The sequence below is a fragment of the Mus caroli genome, chromosome 11, assembly GCF_900094665.2.
Source record: "Mus caroli chromosome 11, CAROLI_EIJ_v1.1, whole genome shotgun sequence".
Classification (NCBI taxonomy): Eukaryota; Metazoa; Chordata; class Mammalia; order Rodentia; family Muridae; genus Mus; species Mus caroli.
The window spans coordinates 82,349,780-82,368,541 of NC_034580.1; the positions used below are offsets into that span (position 1 = coordinate 82,349,780).

The 18,762-nt window shown below is 40.5% G+C and overlaps 1 protein-coding gene across 1 annotated transcript in view; it reads left to right on the plus strand.

The window, feature by feature from the left end:
• Trim37 (tripartite motif containing 37) overlaps nt 1-18,762 on the plus strand; it is a 91,694-nt gene that overhangs the window by 23,509 nt on the left and 49,423 nt on the right. Inside the window, exons 8-10 of the mRNA XM_029483551.1 lie at nt 1,354-1,421; nt 12,353-12,477; nt 16,556-16,606. Coding sequence (XP_029339411.1) covers nt 1,354-1,421; nt 12,353-12,477; nt 16,556-16,606 — 244 coding nt within the window. The remainder of the gene's footprint in view (nt 1-1,353; nt 1,422-12,352; nt 12,478-16,555; nt 16,607-18,762) is intronic.

Below are 18,762 nucleotides of genomic sequence, written 5' to 3' on the forward strand. Positions count from 1 at the left end.
GGGGTTTCTCTGTATAGCCCTGGCTGTCCTGGAACTCACTCTGTAGACCAGGCTGGCCTCGAACTCAGAAATCCGCCTGCCTCTGCCTCCCGAGTCCTGGAACTAAAGGCGTGGGCCATCACCGCCCGGCACCAGCTTCTTTTCTTGAGGCAGTGTTTATCACTGGGCCTGGGATGCTCTGTTTTGGCTGTCCTGCCTGACCCCTGAGATCCCAGGACCTGCTTGTCCCTGCTCCCTTCCCGAGCATCTACTGTTGCCCTGGCTAGGTCTTCAGGCCTGTGCAGCTGGTACTTTGCCCATTGAGCCAGCTTTGAGACAACTCCCCAAGTTTAGTATTCTTTCCCATTACAGTCATTGTCTTTGCTTTTGGGGTTTTTTAATTTTTTTAATTTTTTTTTTGAAAAGCTATTGTACTTTCTTTGTAGATTTTCTTTCTCTAGGGTTTGTGGGCTGACTTTGTCTTTTGTTCTTAAAAGACAGACTTTTTGTTGTAATTTAACATAAGCATCTTGTCAATTTACTGCATCCTTCTTTTAAGCAAAAGTTAAATTTTGGGAAGAAATTTCAGAACAATTAACTGAATGAAATTGTTATGTCAGCCACTTAAAGTGCTGTTCTCATTATAATGTTTATTTTTATTTATTTGTTTTGGTATATTGCAGATTCAACCTAAGACTGTCACTATATATATATTTATCATTCATTCATTCATTCATTCATTCATTTTAGATAGTGGCTCACATAGATTAGGCTGACCTCAAATTGGCAAAGTAGCCAAATATGAATTTGAATTCTTTTTTGTTGTTGTTGTCTTTTGTTTTTTGAGATAGTTTCTCAATGTAGCCCTGGATGTTCTAGAACTTGACCCATTGACCATACTGGCTTCAGACAAGAGTTCTGCCTGCCTGCCTGTCTCCTTCGTTCTGGGATTAGAGGTGTACATCAACAGCTGATGACCTTGAATTCTCGACCTTTTGTCTTCACCTTCTGTGTTCAGGGATTACAAGTTTTGCCATATCTGGTTTATGCTCAGCTGAGCATCAACCTAGCGCTTTGTGAATGACAGGCAAGCATTCTAACAATCTCTCAACCCATCCTGTCCGTTTTTTTAGATAAATTTTGTAGTCCTAAATTGAATTTCGCCTAAAAATAGGGTTACCTCCAATGTTCTACTTTCTAAGCTCCTTTTAGAAAGTATATTCAGCTGTTAAAGCTCCAGGAAAGTCATTGTGGGAACTGGAATGGAGTTCTGTTCGGTTGCCGTGGTTCTCTTTTACAGCGTGTGTTCACAGGAAGTTATCTCATGCTTTACCCAGCAGTGAACCTGAGTGTTGTTTTGCTCCTTTTAAACAGGTCAGAAGACATCTCTTACTCAAGAAACGGAGCTGTTGGAATCTTTACTTCAGGAGGTAGAACATCAGGTGATAAAATACGTTTGTTTATGTGCTGCTTAGTGAGTATTAGATATTAAACAGTACCCAAGAGCGGTTTCTGGGCAGGATGATTGATGTACAGCTGTGAATTGTGTGAGGCGGAGGCAAAAGTACCATGAGTTTGAGACCAGCCTATGTTACATAGGCTTTTGGGGCCATCCTAGGAAACATAGTACCTACACTGCATCCAAAAACTAATGTATTCATCCCTTTTTCATCCATCTCCCTCCTCCGGCTCCTCCTTCCTATTTGGTGAGGTAGCATCTCATACTGTGGCTTAGGATGGCCTTAAACTGGTGACACTCCTACCTTTGTTTTCAGGGGGCTTTGATTACAGGGTGTGGTGGTTTGAATGAGATGATTCATATTCTTAGGTATTTGAATTAGACCACAGTTGGTGTTGAAGTTTGGGGAGGCTTTGGAAGTGTGGCCTTGTCGGAGTAAGTAAAAACCTCCTGCTGTCTACCCCTCTTCTTTGCCCCTATTTGCTCTTACTACTTCCTGATTGTGGATAGAGATCTCAGCCCTCAGCTGTAGTTGCTACAGCTTCCCTGTCATGTTGGTGACTGACTCGTTCCCCTCTGACACTGTAGACCCCAGAGGAAACCTCCCTTTTATAGGTTCCCTTGGTCTGGCACTTTATTACAGCATTCAAAACATAACTAACATACACAGGTAAGACTATATCTTTTTTTTTTTTTTTAAAGATTTATTTATTGATTATATGTAAGTACACTGTAGCTGTCTTCAGACACTCCAGAAGAGGGCGCCAGATCTCGTTACGGATGGTTGTGAGCCACCATGTGGTTGCTGGGATTTGAACTCTGGACCTTCGGAAGAGCAGTCGGGTGCTCTTACCCACTGAGCCATCTCACCAGCCCCAGACTATATCTTTTTAAAATATTTCCCCCCACTTTCTGCTAGGATATTGGGAGAAAAGGAGATAGAAACTATGTCATCAAAAGATCTGTGTGCTATAGTGGAGATTTTTATAGAGTTGGTATTAGCTAATTGTTAAGATTTCTAAATAAGCCAAAACACAGTAACTCTTTTTTTAAGACTTTGAACTTTCTGTGTAGACAGGCTGGCCGCACACTCTTAGGTCTGCCTGAGTGTTGGGATTAAAATAAGTACCCCCTGCCTGTCTAAATTTACTTTGTTGGGAGGGATAATTCAGATATTTGCAAATTTATAAAAGGTGAAATTTCCCCATATGATTTAACTGGTAGTTTTTAGGTAAATGGTTATTGCCATTTACCTAAATATACTGACTGTTCTATTAAAGTTTAGCATTAAGAGAATACCTGTTGAGTTTCAGATAATAGGTATGTTTTATATTTTTTAAATTATGTATATATGTGTGGGTATGTACATGTGAGTACAGGTGCCTGTGGAGGCCAGAAGAGGGCATCAGGATCCCCTGTTATACTAGGTTGTGAGCCACCCAATGTGGGTGCTAAGAATTGTACTTGGGACCTCTGTAAGAGCAGTGCACCCTTTTTAACTGCTGAGCCCTCTCTCCAGCCCATGTTAGATGTTTGGGATATACTGCTGAACTCATTGGCAAAAAATCTCTCCTCATCAACACTTTGGGGAACGGTTAATAAACATACAGTAAAAACTATAATATCTCATAAATATCTGGCACATTCACTTGTCTTGAATTTACTTTTTTTGGAGTACTTGTGTTTTAAACGTAGGTGTGTGTGTGTGTGTGTGTGTGTGTGTGTGTGTGTGTGAGACAGAGAGAGGGAGAGAGAGAGTATATGAGAATGAGAATGACAGAATGAGAGAGAGTATTGGGTTTCAGATCAAGGACAAGAGGCTGAGGTGCATATATAACATGCCAAAGTGGGCCTGGCCTCCAGGTTCTCTCATCATCTCTCAGTCCCTACCTCTTACAAGGTATAGCTGGCGTGTCCTACCCTTTACCGTGAACTTTCCAGCCCAAGGCTGGCCTTCCTCTCCCTCAGAAGTTCCTCTCTTTTTAATGCAGACATTTTGGTCCCTCTCTTTTCTCTCTCTCCCCTCCCCTGGCGTTTTCTCTCTACCTTTGTTCTCATTCTTTCTCTCTTTTCCCTCTTCTCTGGTCTCCCTCCCCCTGTCTGCTTCTCTGGCAAGGTTCCTTGGGACCCATGAACCTGCCTGCCTGATAGCCACTGCCCAATATGTAGCTACCTCCTTAGAGTATTCTCTGCCCCTCCCTTCCTCATTCCTCCCCTCCCCTCCCCTCCCCTCTCCCCCTCTTTCTGTCTCTGTCTCTCTCTCTCTCTCTGTCTCTCTCTCTTTGTTTTTTGGCATTTCAAGACAGGGTTTCTTTGTGTAGCCCTGGCTCTCCTGGAGCTTTTTTCGAACAGCAGGCTGGCCTCAAATTCACAGAGATCCTCGGGCCTCTGCCTCTACCTCAGAACTGCTGGGATTACAGGAATGGAGCACCACTGTCCAGGAAAATTGTTCTCCTTTTTAGAGGTTTTCTTGTATTGAGTCTTTATTTCCTGGTTTCTATTATTGCTAAGACCCTCGGCTTATTCATGTGCTGTTGTTTTACCCTTCAATAACTTGTCAGGATGGCTAGTCAGAATTAACTTCCATTGCATGTCTGAAAATATTTTTTATTTTTTTTCACTCAGTTGGCAGTTGACTTGTAAGGTTTAGTGCATGCATATTTATTTAGATGCATATTTATTTAATACTCATATTTTCTTCTCAGGAAGCTCATTCCTGTTTGTCTGAGACAGATCTTGACACATATTAAGCATAAACTGTCCTGGAGTTTTCTATATAGGCCAGGATAACTACTTCCCTTTCATGACCACCTTGACTCAACCTCCCAGGTGCTAGTACCACACTCGGGACAGCAGTCCTGAGACTTTTATCCTGGGATCAGTAGAGTCATTTTATACCAATTGCAGTATGCTGAGTGAATGTCTGAGGATTTATGGTTTTTGTTTTGTTTGTTTTTAAAACAAAAAAAACAAAGCCGGGCGTGGTGGCGCACGCCTTTAATCCCAGCACTCTGGAGGCAGAGGCAGGCGGATTTCTGAGTTCGAGGCCAGCCTGGTCTACAAAGTGAGTTCCAGGACAGCCAGGGCTACACAGAGAAACCCTGTCTTGAAAAACCAAAAAAAAAAACAAACAAACAAACAAAAAAAACAAAAAACAACTGATGTCAGTCATTATACCTGTGTGGAAAGTATGTGATTGATACGTTTGACAAATGCGTATCGTTTTGAAACCATCACTGTTGTCACAGTCGTGAACATGGACATTTATTTCTGTACATCTTTGTATTTTGGTCACCTACTGTTTTCTGTGAATCCCCCAATTTGGTTTCTGTCATAAATAGATATTTTCTATAGTTATATAAAAATGTACTCTCAAACACTCATTTTATATTTAACTTCTTTCAGCAAAACTACTTTTGGGTTTTATTCATGGTACTGAATACAACAATTTTTTCCTTTTCATTGCAGAGCGATCAGTTTATGTAAACATCACATTTGCTTTTCCATTCAACTGATTATATTCAGAGGCTTGTTTGGGGCTGCTATGCTAGAGCTAAGAGGACCAAGTGTATCCAAACCTCTACATGGATATGTTTCTCTTCCTGTTAGGTCAAGTGATGAAGGTCTGAAAAAAGAATTTTAAAGATTTATTTATTTATTTGTTTTATGTATGTGAGTATACGGTAGCTGTACAGATGTTATGAGCCTTCATGTGGTTGTTGGGAATTGAGTTTTTAGGACCTCTGCTTGCTCGGGTCAACCCCGCTCATTCCAGTTGGCCCCACTCGCTCAGTCCCTGCTCGCTCCAGCCCAAAGATTTATTTATTATTATAAATAAGTACACTGTAGCAGTCTTCAAATGCACCAGAAGAGGGCATCAGATCTCATTACGGGTGGTTTTGAGCCACCATGTGGTTGCTGGGATTTGAAGTCAGGACCTTCAGAAGAGCTGTCAGTGTTCTTACCCACTGAGCCATCTCTTTAGCCCAAGAATTTTTAAAATAAAATAAAAATAATTAAAAATTTTTTAAATTTATTTATTTTATGTATATGAGTACACTGTAGCTATCTTCAGACCTACCAGAAGAGGGCATTGGATCCCATTACAGATGGTTGTGAGCCACCATATGGTTGCTGGGAATTGAACTCAGGACCTCTGGAAGAGCAATCAGTGCTCTTAACTACTGAGCCATATCTCCAGTCCTGTTTTGTTTTTAATTATATGTATGTATATGGGTGTGGGTGGGTTCATGCAGAGGTCTAAATGGTCAGGTCTCTTGAGCTAGAACTACGGGTGATTGTGGATGCTGGGAACTGACCTCCTTTGCAAAACACTACACGCTGATGACTGCTAAACAGTCAGTCCCATTACAGCCCTTATTTTTACACTTGATCTTAGCCAAAAGGCCGAGAAGCGATACAGCCCTTATTTTTAAGTAATTGCTGATAGTCTTCTGAGCAAGTTGGCCATTTTATATTGCTACCAGTATAGTCTGAGTTCCTTTGCAGTACTGGTAGCACATGGCACAAATCTTCTTACAATAGCTGTTTTCATGAGAGTATTTTTATGGCTGTAATTTTTTGTTTGCCTTTGTCTAATGATGTTGAAAATCCTTTCTTATATTTACTTGCCATCCATATGTGTTGAAGTTCTCTTCAAATCTTTTCCCTCTATTTTTATTGAGTTTTCTTAGTTTTTATCATTCTTTGTTGTTTGTTCTAGGTAGTTTTTGTCAGCTTGATGCAAGTTAGTTATTTGGGAAGACAAATGTCAGTTGAGAAAATGGTTCCATTAGGTTGGCTGTAGGCAAGTCTGTAGGGTATTTTTTAATACATGATTGGTGTGAGAGGGCCCAGCTTAGTAGACTTGCCACTATAGGTGGTCCTGGGTAGTATAAGAAAGCAGGTATAAGCAGAAAGTATAAGCAAGCCATGAGCAGCCCACCAAGCAGCATTCCCCCAAGGCCTCTGCATCAGTTTCTAATCCCTGCCTTGGAAGCCTAGACTGACTTCTGTCAGGAGCAGAATGTAACCTGAGGGCTGTAAACTGAAGTAAACCCTTACCTCTCTTCAGGTTGCTTTTGCTCATGTGTTTTCTGTTTCCTTCCTTCCTCCCTCCCTCCCTCCCTCCCTCCCTTCCTTCCTTCCTTCCTTCCTTCCTTCCTTCCTTCCTTCCTTCCTTCCTTCTTTTCTTCTTGTTTTTTGAGACAGGGTTTCTCTGTGTAGCCCTGGCTGTCCTGGAACTCACTCTGTAGACAAGGCTGGCCTTGAACTCAGAAATCCACCTGCCTCTGCTTCCCTAGTGCTGGGATTAAAGGCGTGCACCACCACTGCCTGGCTGTTTGTTTGTTTGTTTTGTTTTGTTTTTAAGTAGAGAATTATTAAACTTTTGCCAAAGTCTAATTTGTCAGTTTGTTCATTTTGTGTCATATTTAAAATAGTCTCTTAAGTTTTTTTTGTAAGTATTGTTTTAGGATCTGCATTTAGTTAGGTCTATGATATACACACACACATACACATATACACATAAATTTAAAAAATGAATTTTATTTTATGTGTATTTGTATTTTGCCTGAATGTATGTCTGTACTATGTACATGCAATGTCCACAGGAACCAGATGAGGGAGTCAGATCCTAGAACTGTAGTTACAGACAGATATTAGCCGCCATGTAGTGCTGGGAAATTTGAAGCCAGGTCCTCTGGCAGAGCAGCTAGTGTTCTTAACATCGGTGCTATTTCTGCAACCTCAACGTGAGGCCAGAGTACAACCTCAAATGTCATATTCAGGAATACCATCCTTCCTTTGAGTCCACGTTTCCTCAGTTTCCTCAGCCTGGAGCTTAGCAACTAGGCTAGACTTGTTGGCCAGTGAGTTCAGAGTCCTCCTATCTCAGCCTCTTTGTTACAAGTTCACCATGCCCAGTACACTGGGAAAGGCCATTGTCAGTAAGATTGGAAGAAGGAAAAGGATAGACACTTCTCATGTGTAGGAATGGACAGGACAAGTAGTTATGTTTGATGTTTTAATTGGATGTTTTAAATAATTTTAATGGATTCTCGATGATCAATGAGGAGTCTGTAAGGTGTATGAGTAGGTATAAGCATTTTTTATGAAAGCTTGGTGTGCTACATGGGTTTGATCCCTGGAACCTATGTAAAAAAGTAGGAAGAGAGAGAACAAACTCCACAAAGTTATCCTTTGACTTCCACATGCATGCCGCGCCATAGCATGTTCTCTCACTGATAGAAACATGCATGTACATAGAAGTAACAAAGTTAGAACATTTAAACTGCAGAGTTGTCCCTAATGGTCTGTGCCTTTAGCAACTGGGAGGGTTAAGGCAGGGGAATATTTTCTCCTGTATATGCTCTGAATTCTATAGTATGTAAATCAAAGATATGCTCCCAATTGAACATTCTGCTGCTGGCAAGAAAGTAGAAGAATATTCCCCAGCCAGGAGGATTTTAAGATGTTAAAAACACCGTAGTATGGTGTTGGGGTATAGAAGCAGACTTTAATCCCAGCACTTGGGAAGGCAGAGGAGTGTGGATCTCCTGTGAGTTTAAGGCCAGTCTGGTTTACATAAAGAGTTCCAGGCTAGCTAAGGCTGCACGGTGAGACCCTGTCTTTGAAAAAAAGAAAAAAAGCAGGAGCTGTGCACAGTGGTGAACTTTGTAAATCCTGGGGCTGTGCAGAGAAGCCAAGAGGATCCTTGGGGCAAGCTGTCAGTCTTGCACACTTGGGAGTGGGGGAGACAAAAAAAACTGTGGCTGGTACCTGAGTAATGAATGTTACTGTCTTCTGGTTTCCATCTGTACACAGAGAATTAAAAAGCAAGCAGAAGACAGAGAAAGTGGGTACCTAGGTAGCCAGTAATGTGAAATTTCACTGGTTTTTAACAGTGAGACAGAAAATAAAACCATAAAAACGCCATGAATTACCCATTACATTTATAAGCAATTATAGACAGTTAAAGATACTGGCAACAGGTGTACTGGAGAGAAGTTGGACATCTCACGAATCAGTCTTTAGAGTAGCTACTGTCACGCTTGCTTGTTAATAGGCTCTAATTAGCAATTTCAGTTCTAGCAAAATAGGAAGATAACTACAAGGAGCCACGTATGAGGATTTCTTTTCAAAGTTATCTTTAACAGTGAGATGGGTAAATTGTGCTTTTCCCTCCATGGTGTTCCTCTGAAGCTGCTGGAATGAAAGGCAGTATGCAACTCAGCTTGAGGCTGTGTGGTGCACGCCTATGTGTAGCATCAAATATTTGAAAGATCTGTGGCCAGAGGATTTGTTAGCTTAAGGCTATATAGTGAGATTTATGTGGGCTTTGGTTGGTTGTTGTTGGTTTTTTGTTGTTGTTGTTTTGTTTTGCCTTTTCATCATTTATCAATATGTTTATTATGTAATGGCCATATCATTTGGTATCATCATTGGTAAAACCAAGGCTACATGTCTTGATGGCTCTATTCTTATGTGCTATAAACAATAATTACTCAAAAGATGTAAACCCAATTGAAATGGATTATATTAACTTTCCATTACTGTAACAACCTACTTAAGAGAAAGGCATGCCGGGCGGTGGTGGCACTCACCTTTAATCCCAGCACCTGGGAGGCAGAGGTAGGCATATCTCTGAATTCGAGGCCAGCCTGGTCTACAAAGTGAGTTCCAGGACAGCCAGGGCTATATAGAGATACCCTGTCTCAAAAAAACCAGAGAGAGAGAAGGTCGGGAGAGAGGGAGGCATGCCAGGCTTTTTTGTACACTGTTTCAGAGGGTTTGGTCCATGGTATTGCAGGTTATTTGATCACATTGTGAGCCCTGAAGTTGTGAACTGGGAAAACCGATTTCTTGTTGTGGTGTGGCTCAGCCCTAGCACACACCTTTAACCCAAGATCTTTCTGTAAATAAGAGCTTAATAATGTCAACCATAGGTTAAGAGGTGGAACAAGCAATCTGTTGACAGGGAGTGAACATAAGAAAACCCAGGCGTGGTGGCGCACGCCTTTGATCCCAGCACTCTGGAGGCAGAGACAGGCGGATTTCTGAGTTTGAGGCCGGCCTGGTCTACAAAGTGAGTTCCAGGACAGCCAGGGCTGCACAGAGCAACCCAGGAAAGAGGAAGGGGTGTGTCTGAGTTGAGGGGTATTTAAGACAGTGTGGAGAAGAAGCAAGAGCTTTTCCCTTTGGGGACATCAGTGAAGTCGGAAGGTCAGCTGGGTGCTTCTCTGTCTCTCTGAGCTAGCAGGCTTGCACCACAGTGTCTAGCTCCTGAGTCTTCATTTGGTAAATTGAATGCTTGAGGTTTTATTTTAAAAACACATGGTACAGTGGCCTTGTTACTTTGGGAGGCTATGGTAAGACAATATGTATATCATGCAGCAAAAAACCTATTTAACATGTAGCATTTGGGGATGAAGAAAGTGACCAGAATTCCAACATACCTTTCAAGACATGATCCAACTTCAGCTCATTGGGATTTGTCTCTTACATGTTCTTCTACTTCCAGTATCTCTATAGGTTGGTGACAGTCTGTTGCCCTGGCCCTTTGGAATAGTTTCAATATCATCCATAAGAGAATTTTATAGTTGTATTTGTTTGAGAGTTGCCTTGACAGCATTCCACCGAATGGGATCCTTGAACAACAGAAATTAATCTTGTCATAGTTCTAGATGCTGGCAGTTCAAGGCCAAAGTGCTAGCAGGTTTCATTTTTTTCTTCACTTGTCCTCACAGGGACGTTTGTATGCTGAGATCAGTGGTTGCTTCAGTTTTGAGTGGTTGCTCACCTTCTAATACAGTTAGTTAAGCACCTGTGTAGATGATGAAAGATAGAATTCAGCCCACAATAATATGTGGTTTTCCCGAGCTGCCTCATGATCTTTACAACCAGTAGAAATAACCAGTGGCCGACACCAGGCCACATTGCAGTGTAAAGTGCCAGAACCTTAGTGGTTTTCTAGAATCCCAAACTCACAGTCTTTTAACGTTGTGCATATTTTACTACATTATATTTCTTACTCCTTTTAATAAAGGATTTATTTTATATGTCTGTCTGAGTACCTGCATGTATGAATGCGTACTATTATGTATGCTTGGTACTTGAGATACCAGAAAAGGAGTTAGAAAGAATGTCTTGGAACTGAATCTGTGAGCTACTGTGAGTAACCATGTGGGTGCTGAGAACCAAACCCAGGTCTCTGCAAGATAAGCAAGTGCTCTTAACTGCTGAGCCATCTTTTCAGCCCCAGATTTCTCATTCTTTATCTCTGACTTAACTTGATTTCAAGAACTGATAAGATTGTGTGAGGGCAGGAGAGATAGCTCAGAAGTAAAGAGTACTGGCTGGTTATTCAAAGGAGCTGGGTTCAGTTCCCAGCATCCACTTGGCAGCCCACAACTGTCTGTAACTCCTGTTCCAGGGGATCTGACACCCTCATACAGACATATGCAATCAAAACACCAATGAGCATTAAAAAAAAAAAAGATTATGTGAAATATGTGTGATATTAGCATTTCTATTAGCTATATAGAATTAGAAATGCTTGTTAAAAGTGTAGAACTGTAGTATCTGCTTATCACTATATACAATAGTTTAACTGTATCAGTGAAAATTTGTAGTTCTTTTTTTTTTAACTTTCAAAAAGGAGGGAAAAGTTGATTAAAATCACATAAAGTCAACACTTGTTAAAATGCAAACCTAGGTTCTCCAAAGATTCTTAATTTTCTAACTCACTTTCAAATTTAAATATAGTTGAAAATTTGTATGGATGTGAAATTCCTGCTTATGTAATGCACATGTGTGCCTGGTACTCAGGGAGGCCAGGGGCCTTAGACTCCCTGTAAGTGGAGCAATTGACTGTTGTGAACCACCTGTGGGTGCTAGACATTGAACCGGGGTCCTCTGCAAATGCCAATGCTGTTAACAGCATAGCTACTTGTTAAACAGCAGATGTTCTCAACAATAGAACCTTGTTTCCAGTCTCTTTTTTATTTTTTTATTTTATTTTGAGATGGAATCTTATATAAGTGCAGTCTGATCTCAAATTCTTCATGTAACTGAAGGATAACCTTGAATTTCTAATCTTCCAACTTCCAAGTGCTGGGGTTGCAAATATGTGCAAACAGGCTCAGTTTTACTTTGGTTTTTGTTTTTTCGTTAAATATCTAGGTTAGCTTTGTAATTTTCCACTGTTTCCTAGATTTTATTTTAGTATATTTAAACTAAAATATACATTACCCACTTTCCTTTGCTGCTTCCAGCTCCTCCTCCTGTGTTCCCATGTCTTCTTCTCCCTTCAGCTCCTCTCAAGCCTTCCCCTCATTGGTAGCTCCTTTTTCTTTGATTTTTATTGGTGTGTGTGTGTGTGTGTGTGTGTGTATGTGTATACAAATATATAATCTCAACTTGAATTCATTTTTTTGTTTATGTGTATATGATTTCAGTGCTGAATGTTATATTGGATGACCACTTAAGGGACTCATCTAATTCTCCCTCTCAGCAGTCAGAACTAGTTGTCTGGCTGGTCTGAAATTGGCTATGTAGACCAGGCTAGCCTTAAATTCACAGAGATCTGCTTGTCTCTACCTTCCAAGCAATACGATCAAAGGCATGCACCACCACACCTGCCCTCAAGTTTTCTTAATTAAGACTTTTTAATTTATTTTTGAGATAAGTTTTCACTATGTAGCCTTGGCTAACCTGGAACTTAATATGTATACCAGACTGGCTTGGAACTGGCTGTGTAGACCAGGGTGGCATAAAACTCATATCCTCTTGCCTCTGCCTCCCAAGTTCTGGGATTAAACGTGTAGACCACCACATCTCTCCTTTTTTATTAAAAAATTTGCAGTGCCTTTGAAGGAATGTTTTGTTGGTTGAAATGCTGTTTTCCTCACACAGTTGCGGTCTTGCAGTAAAAGTGAGCTGATCTCCAAGAGCTCAGAGATCCTAATGATGTTCCAGCAAGTTCACCGAAAGCCCATGGCATCCTTTGTCACCACACCTGTCCCTCCAGACTTTACCAGGTAACAGTTTTAAAACTGTACTTCCATTTTAAGTTTGTATATCAGGGCAGATACTTGAATATTCTCTTTCTCTCTGTCTGTCTTTCTTTCTCTTTCTTTCTTTCTTTCTTTCTTTTAAATTAAGCAGATCAAATATAGATTTATTAAGGAAACATGAGAGAGAAATCTGGAGGATGGAAGGGACTCCAAGAGACTGAATAAGCTATTTTAATTCATTTGTTTTAAGAAGTGCTTTTTTGATGGCCTAGTTGGCCATCATTGGGGAGAGAGGCCCCTTGGTCTTGCAAACCTTATATGCCCCAGTACAGGGGAATGCCAGGGCCAAGAAGTGGGAGTGGGTGGGTAGGGGAGCAGGGCGGGGTGGGGGGTATAGAGGACTTTTGGGATAGCATTTGAAATGTAAATGAAGAAAATATCTAATAAAAAATTGAAAAAAAAAAAAAAGAAATGGCTTCATGTAGCCAAGGCTAACCTTACGTAAACTCACTGTTTAACTGAGGGTGAGTTTGAGCTCCCTCCTGCTATCACCTCTCAAGTGTTGGGATTACAGGTGACTGCCAACATTTCTAGCTAATTATCTCCTTTTAAGGTACTATTAATATTTACAGTAAGCTGCTGACCTCAGTAGGTTATTGCAGGCTCTTGCACTGTGGAGTGGGTTTCATTTCTCAGACCCTCGTTGGTAGAAAGAGAACACAAGTCTTGTAGCCCTGGCTGTCCTGGAACTCACTTTGTAGACCAGGCTGGCCTCGAACTCAGAAATCCGCCTGCCTCTGCCTCCCAAGTGCTGGGATTAAAGGCGTGCGCCACCACGCTCGGCGAGAACACAACTCTTAAGAGTGTAATGGGCTCATATTTTGTCTGTAAAGGGAAAATGATAGGGAATTAGATTTTTCTTTAATTAGCACTCCATTTTCCATAGAAAACAGCCATTCTCACTGAGTCCGTCAATCAAAGAACTACTCTTCCTTGGTGTGAGAAGTGGTTCCTGAGTGCTGCGGGGCCTGTGGGGCTTGAGGGTAGCTTGGGAAATCTGTTCTCTCTCCACCATTTGTGTGTAAGGAATTGAATCCCAAGATGGTCAGGTTCGGCAATAAGTGCCTTTACTTGCGGAGCCCCCATGAAGGCCCTATTCACTTTTTGTTTACCTTTTAAATGTGTATCTTTTAAATCAAAACTTAAAAGTAGTTATAATTCTAAAAAGTTTTGAAGGTGACATAGTGTTTCCAAATTTTAAAAGAAGTGGGAAGGAACAATTAATAGAAAAAGTTTGCAATCTTGATTCCCTTTTCAATTTTTCAGATTGGCTGAATCTTCAAATTCTTCTCAACAGCATAAAGATTAACTGTCAGTCTATAGTTAGTTTCAGGTATCTGGAGAAATGGCTAAGTTGAGAAGGGAATCTAGATTTTATGTAGCCTTACAGTGGAGGCCTTTGGGTCTCTTTTCTTCCCATTGTTTTTTTTTTTGTTGTTGTTGTTTGTTTGTTTGTTTGTTTGTTTTTGAGACAGGGTTTCTCTTCATAGTCCTGGCTGTTCTGGAACTCACTTTGTAGACCAGGCTGGCCTCAAACTCAGAGATCCGCCTGCCTCTGCCTCACAAGTGCTGGGATTAAAGGCGTGCGCCACCATGTCTGGCTTCTTCCCATTGTTTGTGGTGTTCTGATTAACCGAGTGATATAATATTTAATTATCTGTGACTTACAGATTTTCAGAATAGAGATGGTTTAAGGCTACTTTCCTTTCCTATTTTCTGTGAAGACAGTTGACACAACCATGACATGACTATTTGTGAAGACCACAGTCATGTCAGGAGGAAAGATAAGGAACTGAGGAAAGCTAAAGTCGTGCTAGGAGGAGATGGAGGCTGACTGTGCTGTGGACTCCACAACCCTGTCTTCATTGACCTTCCACAGCACCAATGTGTTATACTACTTATGTATGGAAGTTTTCTGTAAGAAATACATATGTAGAGTGCTTGGAGGGCTTGTCAACATTACCTAAACCGAGGTATAGCTGGGTAGTGGGAACTTAAGAAAATTTCTGTGTCTCCTTGGCCGCTAGGAAAATCTTGAAGACATTTTCTTGGTTAATGATTGGTGTGAGAGGGCTCAGGCTACTGGGTAGTGTTACCTCTTGACAGGCGTCCTGGGTGGTATAAGAAATCAGGCTAAGTGAGCTGTAGGGAGCAAGCCATGAGCAGCCCTCCTTGGCCTGTGCTTCAGTTCCTGCCTTTCAGGGTCCTGCCCTGAGTTTCTACCTTGACTTCATGGATGAGAATTGCAAGCCGAAATAAGCCTTTTCTTTCCCAGCTTGCTTTTGCCTTGTTTTGTTTTGTTTTCCGAGACAGGCTTCTCTGTGTAGCCCTGGCTGTCCTGGAACTCACTGTGTAGACCAGGCTGGCCTCAAACTCAGAAATCTGCCTGCCTCTGCCTCCCAAGTGCTGGGATTAAAGGCATGTGCCACCACTGCCCGGCCCCAGCTTGCTTTTGGTCATGGTGTTTATAACAGCAATAGAAACCAATAAGACATGTAGAAATATCACAATATCCTGGGATAGATAGATTTTCTGTGCTCTGAATCTGCTTATAGCAAAAACCACACATTTCACTAGAATAAACACATAATATATAAGAAACAAAAGACAAAACCAAAAAATTCCAAAACACCCTTGCCAAAAAAACAAAACAAAGCAAAACAAAAATCCAAACAGACAAACAAGCAAAGCAGCATATAGATTCACAGACAAGAGGATTGGTTGAAGTCTTTGCGTTTTAGAGGATATAGTAAATTTGTGGGTAAACTGATCAATGATTATATATTATCCAGGATGATAGCCAAAACGTGTTACTTTTGGTTGATATTTGAAGTCTATTTAAGAGTTCTCATTACATTTACATTCTCCTAAAAAGCTTTTCAGGTACTAATTGCATTGGTCCTGCTAATAGGAGTCCTGTATATTGAATGCTAGCGCACATAATTGGGAAACATTGGCTCAGGCCTCTGGGTGTTTGACTTTTTATGAAGTATTCAGGATTCATGAGGCACGCAGATGGAGAAGTGTGGGATGTAAAGTTCACGAGAGAAGCCAAGGCTGACTAGGGTTAGGTGTGTGCACGTAACGTGCTCAGCTGGGATAGGAGCTGTGTGACTAACAACCATAGGGCAAAGGACATCTACCTATTTTGGAGAATATATGATTTAATTCGACAAATTTGTTCATTTATTGTTTTTGAGGCAGAGCCTTACGTAGCCTAGACCAGGATAAGACTTGCTATTTAACTGAGGCTAGACTTGAACTCCTGATCCTTTTATCTCTACCTTCTGTGAGCTGTATGCATGATCACCATATAATCTGATTTAGATAAAACTTAAAATATTTTTATTTGTTCTTATGAACATGCTCACCTGCCAAACTACATATTATTGTAGGTATAGTCTTGTTTTATTTGCTTTATAATCATAACAATTGTGACAACGTATTATAATACTGTATATAGTATACAGTTTTGTGTTAAATGATGCTTTACTGACAATGCCATAAATCATACACATGATCTAAAGGTAGTTGGCAGTAGGATATATTATCAGTCAGCTCGTCCTATACATATGAATTAGGTCTCTTTGGAGAAGATTATAAGGAGTTTAGGCTATTTGATATCATCTTACCTTGCCAAGAAAGTGTTACTATATTTTACTAACATATCCCGGTTGTCCCCTCACTTATATATTCTAATCCTATGAAAGTATTGGTGAGTTGGGGCTGTAGCTTAATGATATCATGCTTGCCCGGCATGCTTGAGGGCCCCAACAACTAATTATACAAAATAACCGAAGCATAGAAGGGAGTGTTTCCTAGTAAATAACCTTGAAGGATTTGTTGTATTTCCATTTTAATTATAATCTTGATGGGTTTATGAACTGATTTGGTTTAATGCTGTGCTTAATAAAGATCGGAAATATTTTATAGGCACTACAGCTAAGTTTTCAAGATAATATCAAGTAACTTGTCTTTTAACTAAATGAAAATTGTAAATTAAGGCAGTAATTAATTTTTTCTCCTTTTGTTTCTTTTTTAGTGAATTAGTACCATCTTATGATTCAGCTACTTTTATTTTAGAGAACTTCAGGTAAGAGGTTTTGAGAACTCTGGGTTTTTCTTGTGTTTTGTGCAAAAGCCAAGACTGTCTCATTGTGTGGCTGATGAGAGCTGATAAAGTCCTTAACTACAGTTTCCTCTTGGAAACAGAGCTGGTCTGCGGAGTGTGCATGCTGAATTTCAGTTCTCATGTCATAGGGCAGAAGCATTTGGATTTCAAAGTTAAAAATATTTGCACATAGTGCTGTGTGTGATGGTGCACACCTTTAATACCTGTATAACAAGGCAGAAGGAGACAAATCTGATTTTGATGGTAGCCTGGTCTACAGAACTAGTTTCAGGACAGCCAGAACTACACAAAGAAACTCTGTGTTAAAAAACAAAGCAAACCAAAAAGTACATAAATAAAATATCTTGGTTATATAAGGTCCAATCTAAAGCAAAATATATTTTTGTTTCATATATACATTATAACATATAGCCTAAAGGTAATTCCATATAGTATCTTCAGTGACTGCTTTGACCATACTGTGTGGCATGAAGTTGGGTATGTATCTTCTACTCAATGGCTTCTTTGTTGGATTTTAAAATTTTCAGATTTTAGAACATTTGGATTTCAGATTTTTGGATTAGTAGTGTTCAACTTGTATGGTCAGGGTCACTGTTTTTGTTTTTGTTTTTGTTTTTATTTTTTTATTTTTTGAGACAGGGTTTCTCTGTGTAGCCCTGGGGTCCTGGAACTCACATTGTAGACCAGGCTAGCCTTGAACTCAGAAATCCTCCTGCCTCTGCCTCCCGAGTGCTGGGATTAAAGACGTGTGCCACCACGCCCAGCTGACTTGTTTCTTTAGTCTGGGAAAAGGAACCTTTTGTTTTGTTTTTCAAATTGGGTTTCTCTATATAGCCTTAACTGTCTTGGAACTAGTTCTCTACACCAAGCTACCCTTTGTAGACCAGGCTGGCCTCAAGCTCAAGAGATCCATCTGCCTCAGCCTTCTGAGTGCTGGGACTAAAGGTGTGTGCCACTGCTGCCTAGCTTAATAAATATATTTTAAATTTGTATGATTTTACTTTATCTTCTTTTATGTGTATGGGTGTTTTGCCTACATGTTTGTCAATACTCCATATATATACACCATGGCCTGGTGCCATGGGAGGCCAAAGAGATCTTCAGAGTTCCTGGAATTAGAGTTACAGGTAGTAGTGAGCTGTAGTGCAGGGGACTGGACTTGAGTTCTCTAACAGAACAGCTACTAACTGCTGAGCCACCTCTTCAGTCCCAAAGGAAATATTTTTTAAAAGTAAGGACACTTGGATTTTGTATCAAAGAAATTAAAATTGTGGAAAGAAGGCTACTGGTTGTCTGTTTTTATGCTAAAAGTGAAAAATTATGCCTTAGAGGCCATTATTATAAGAAATATGTAGGTTCTTATGTTAAGCTACATAGCAATTTTTTTTACTTTGATCATTTTCTCTACAGTTAGAAACTTGTAATTCAATTATCTCTCTATCCTCTATCATCCATCCATCTATCCATCCATCCATCCATCCATCCATCCATCTGAGACAGCGTCTCATTATATGTCAGCTAGCCATAGAACTTGCTATGTAGACCAGGTTTGGATTTAAAGGAATCCACCACCATAGTGGTCTGGAAGTAAATATATTAAAACATGAAGATTATGAGAGACTGTTCTTTAAGTGCAAGACAAAAAGGGGAACTAAAAATATAAGGCTTTTGGGAAAGAAATGGGAGTAGGTGGTGATAACTGGAAAGCTATATTGCACCATTCATTTCTCCCTGGTGTGTGCGCGTGTGTGTGCGCGTGCGTGTGCATGGACATTTTAAGTGTGATTTATTCTTGTATGTCTTTATATGTGGAAGCCAGAGGACAGCCTTAGGTGTTGTTCACCTCTTTGATTTTTATTTCAAATTGTGTGTGTGTGTATATGTATGTGTGAGTGCAGGTGTTGAAGGTGTCTAGAAGAAGATTTCAGATTTCTTGGAGCTGTTGTAACAGGTAGTTGTAAGCTACTCATTGTAGATGCTGGAAACTGAGCTCAGGTCCTCTGACAGAAAATTAATACCCTTAGCTGGGCGTGGTGGCGCACGCCTTTAATCCCAGCACTCGGGAGGCAGAGGCAGGCGGATTTCTGAGTTTGAGGCCAGCCTGGTCTACAAAGTGA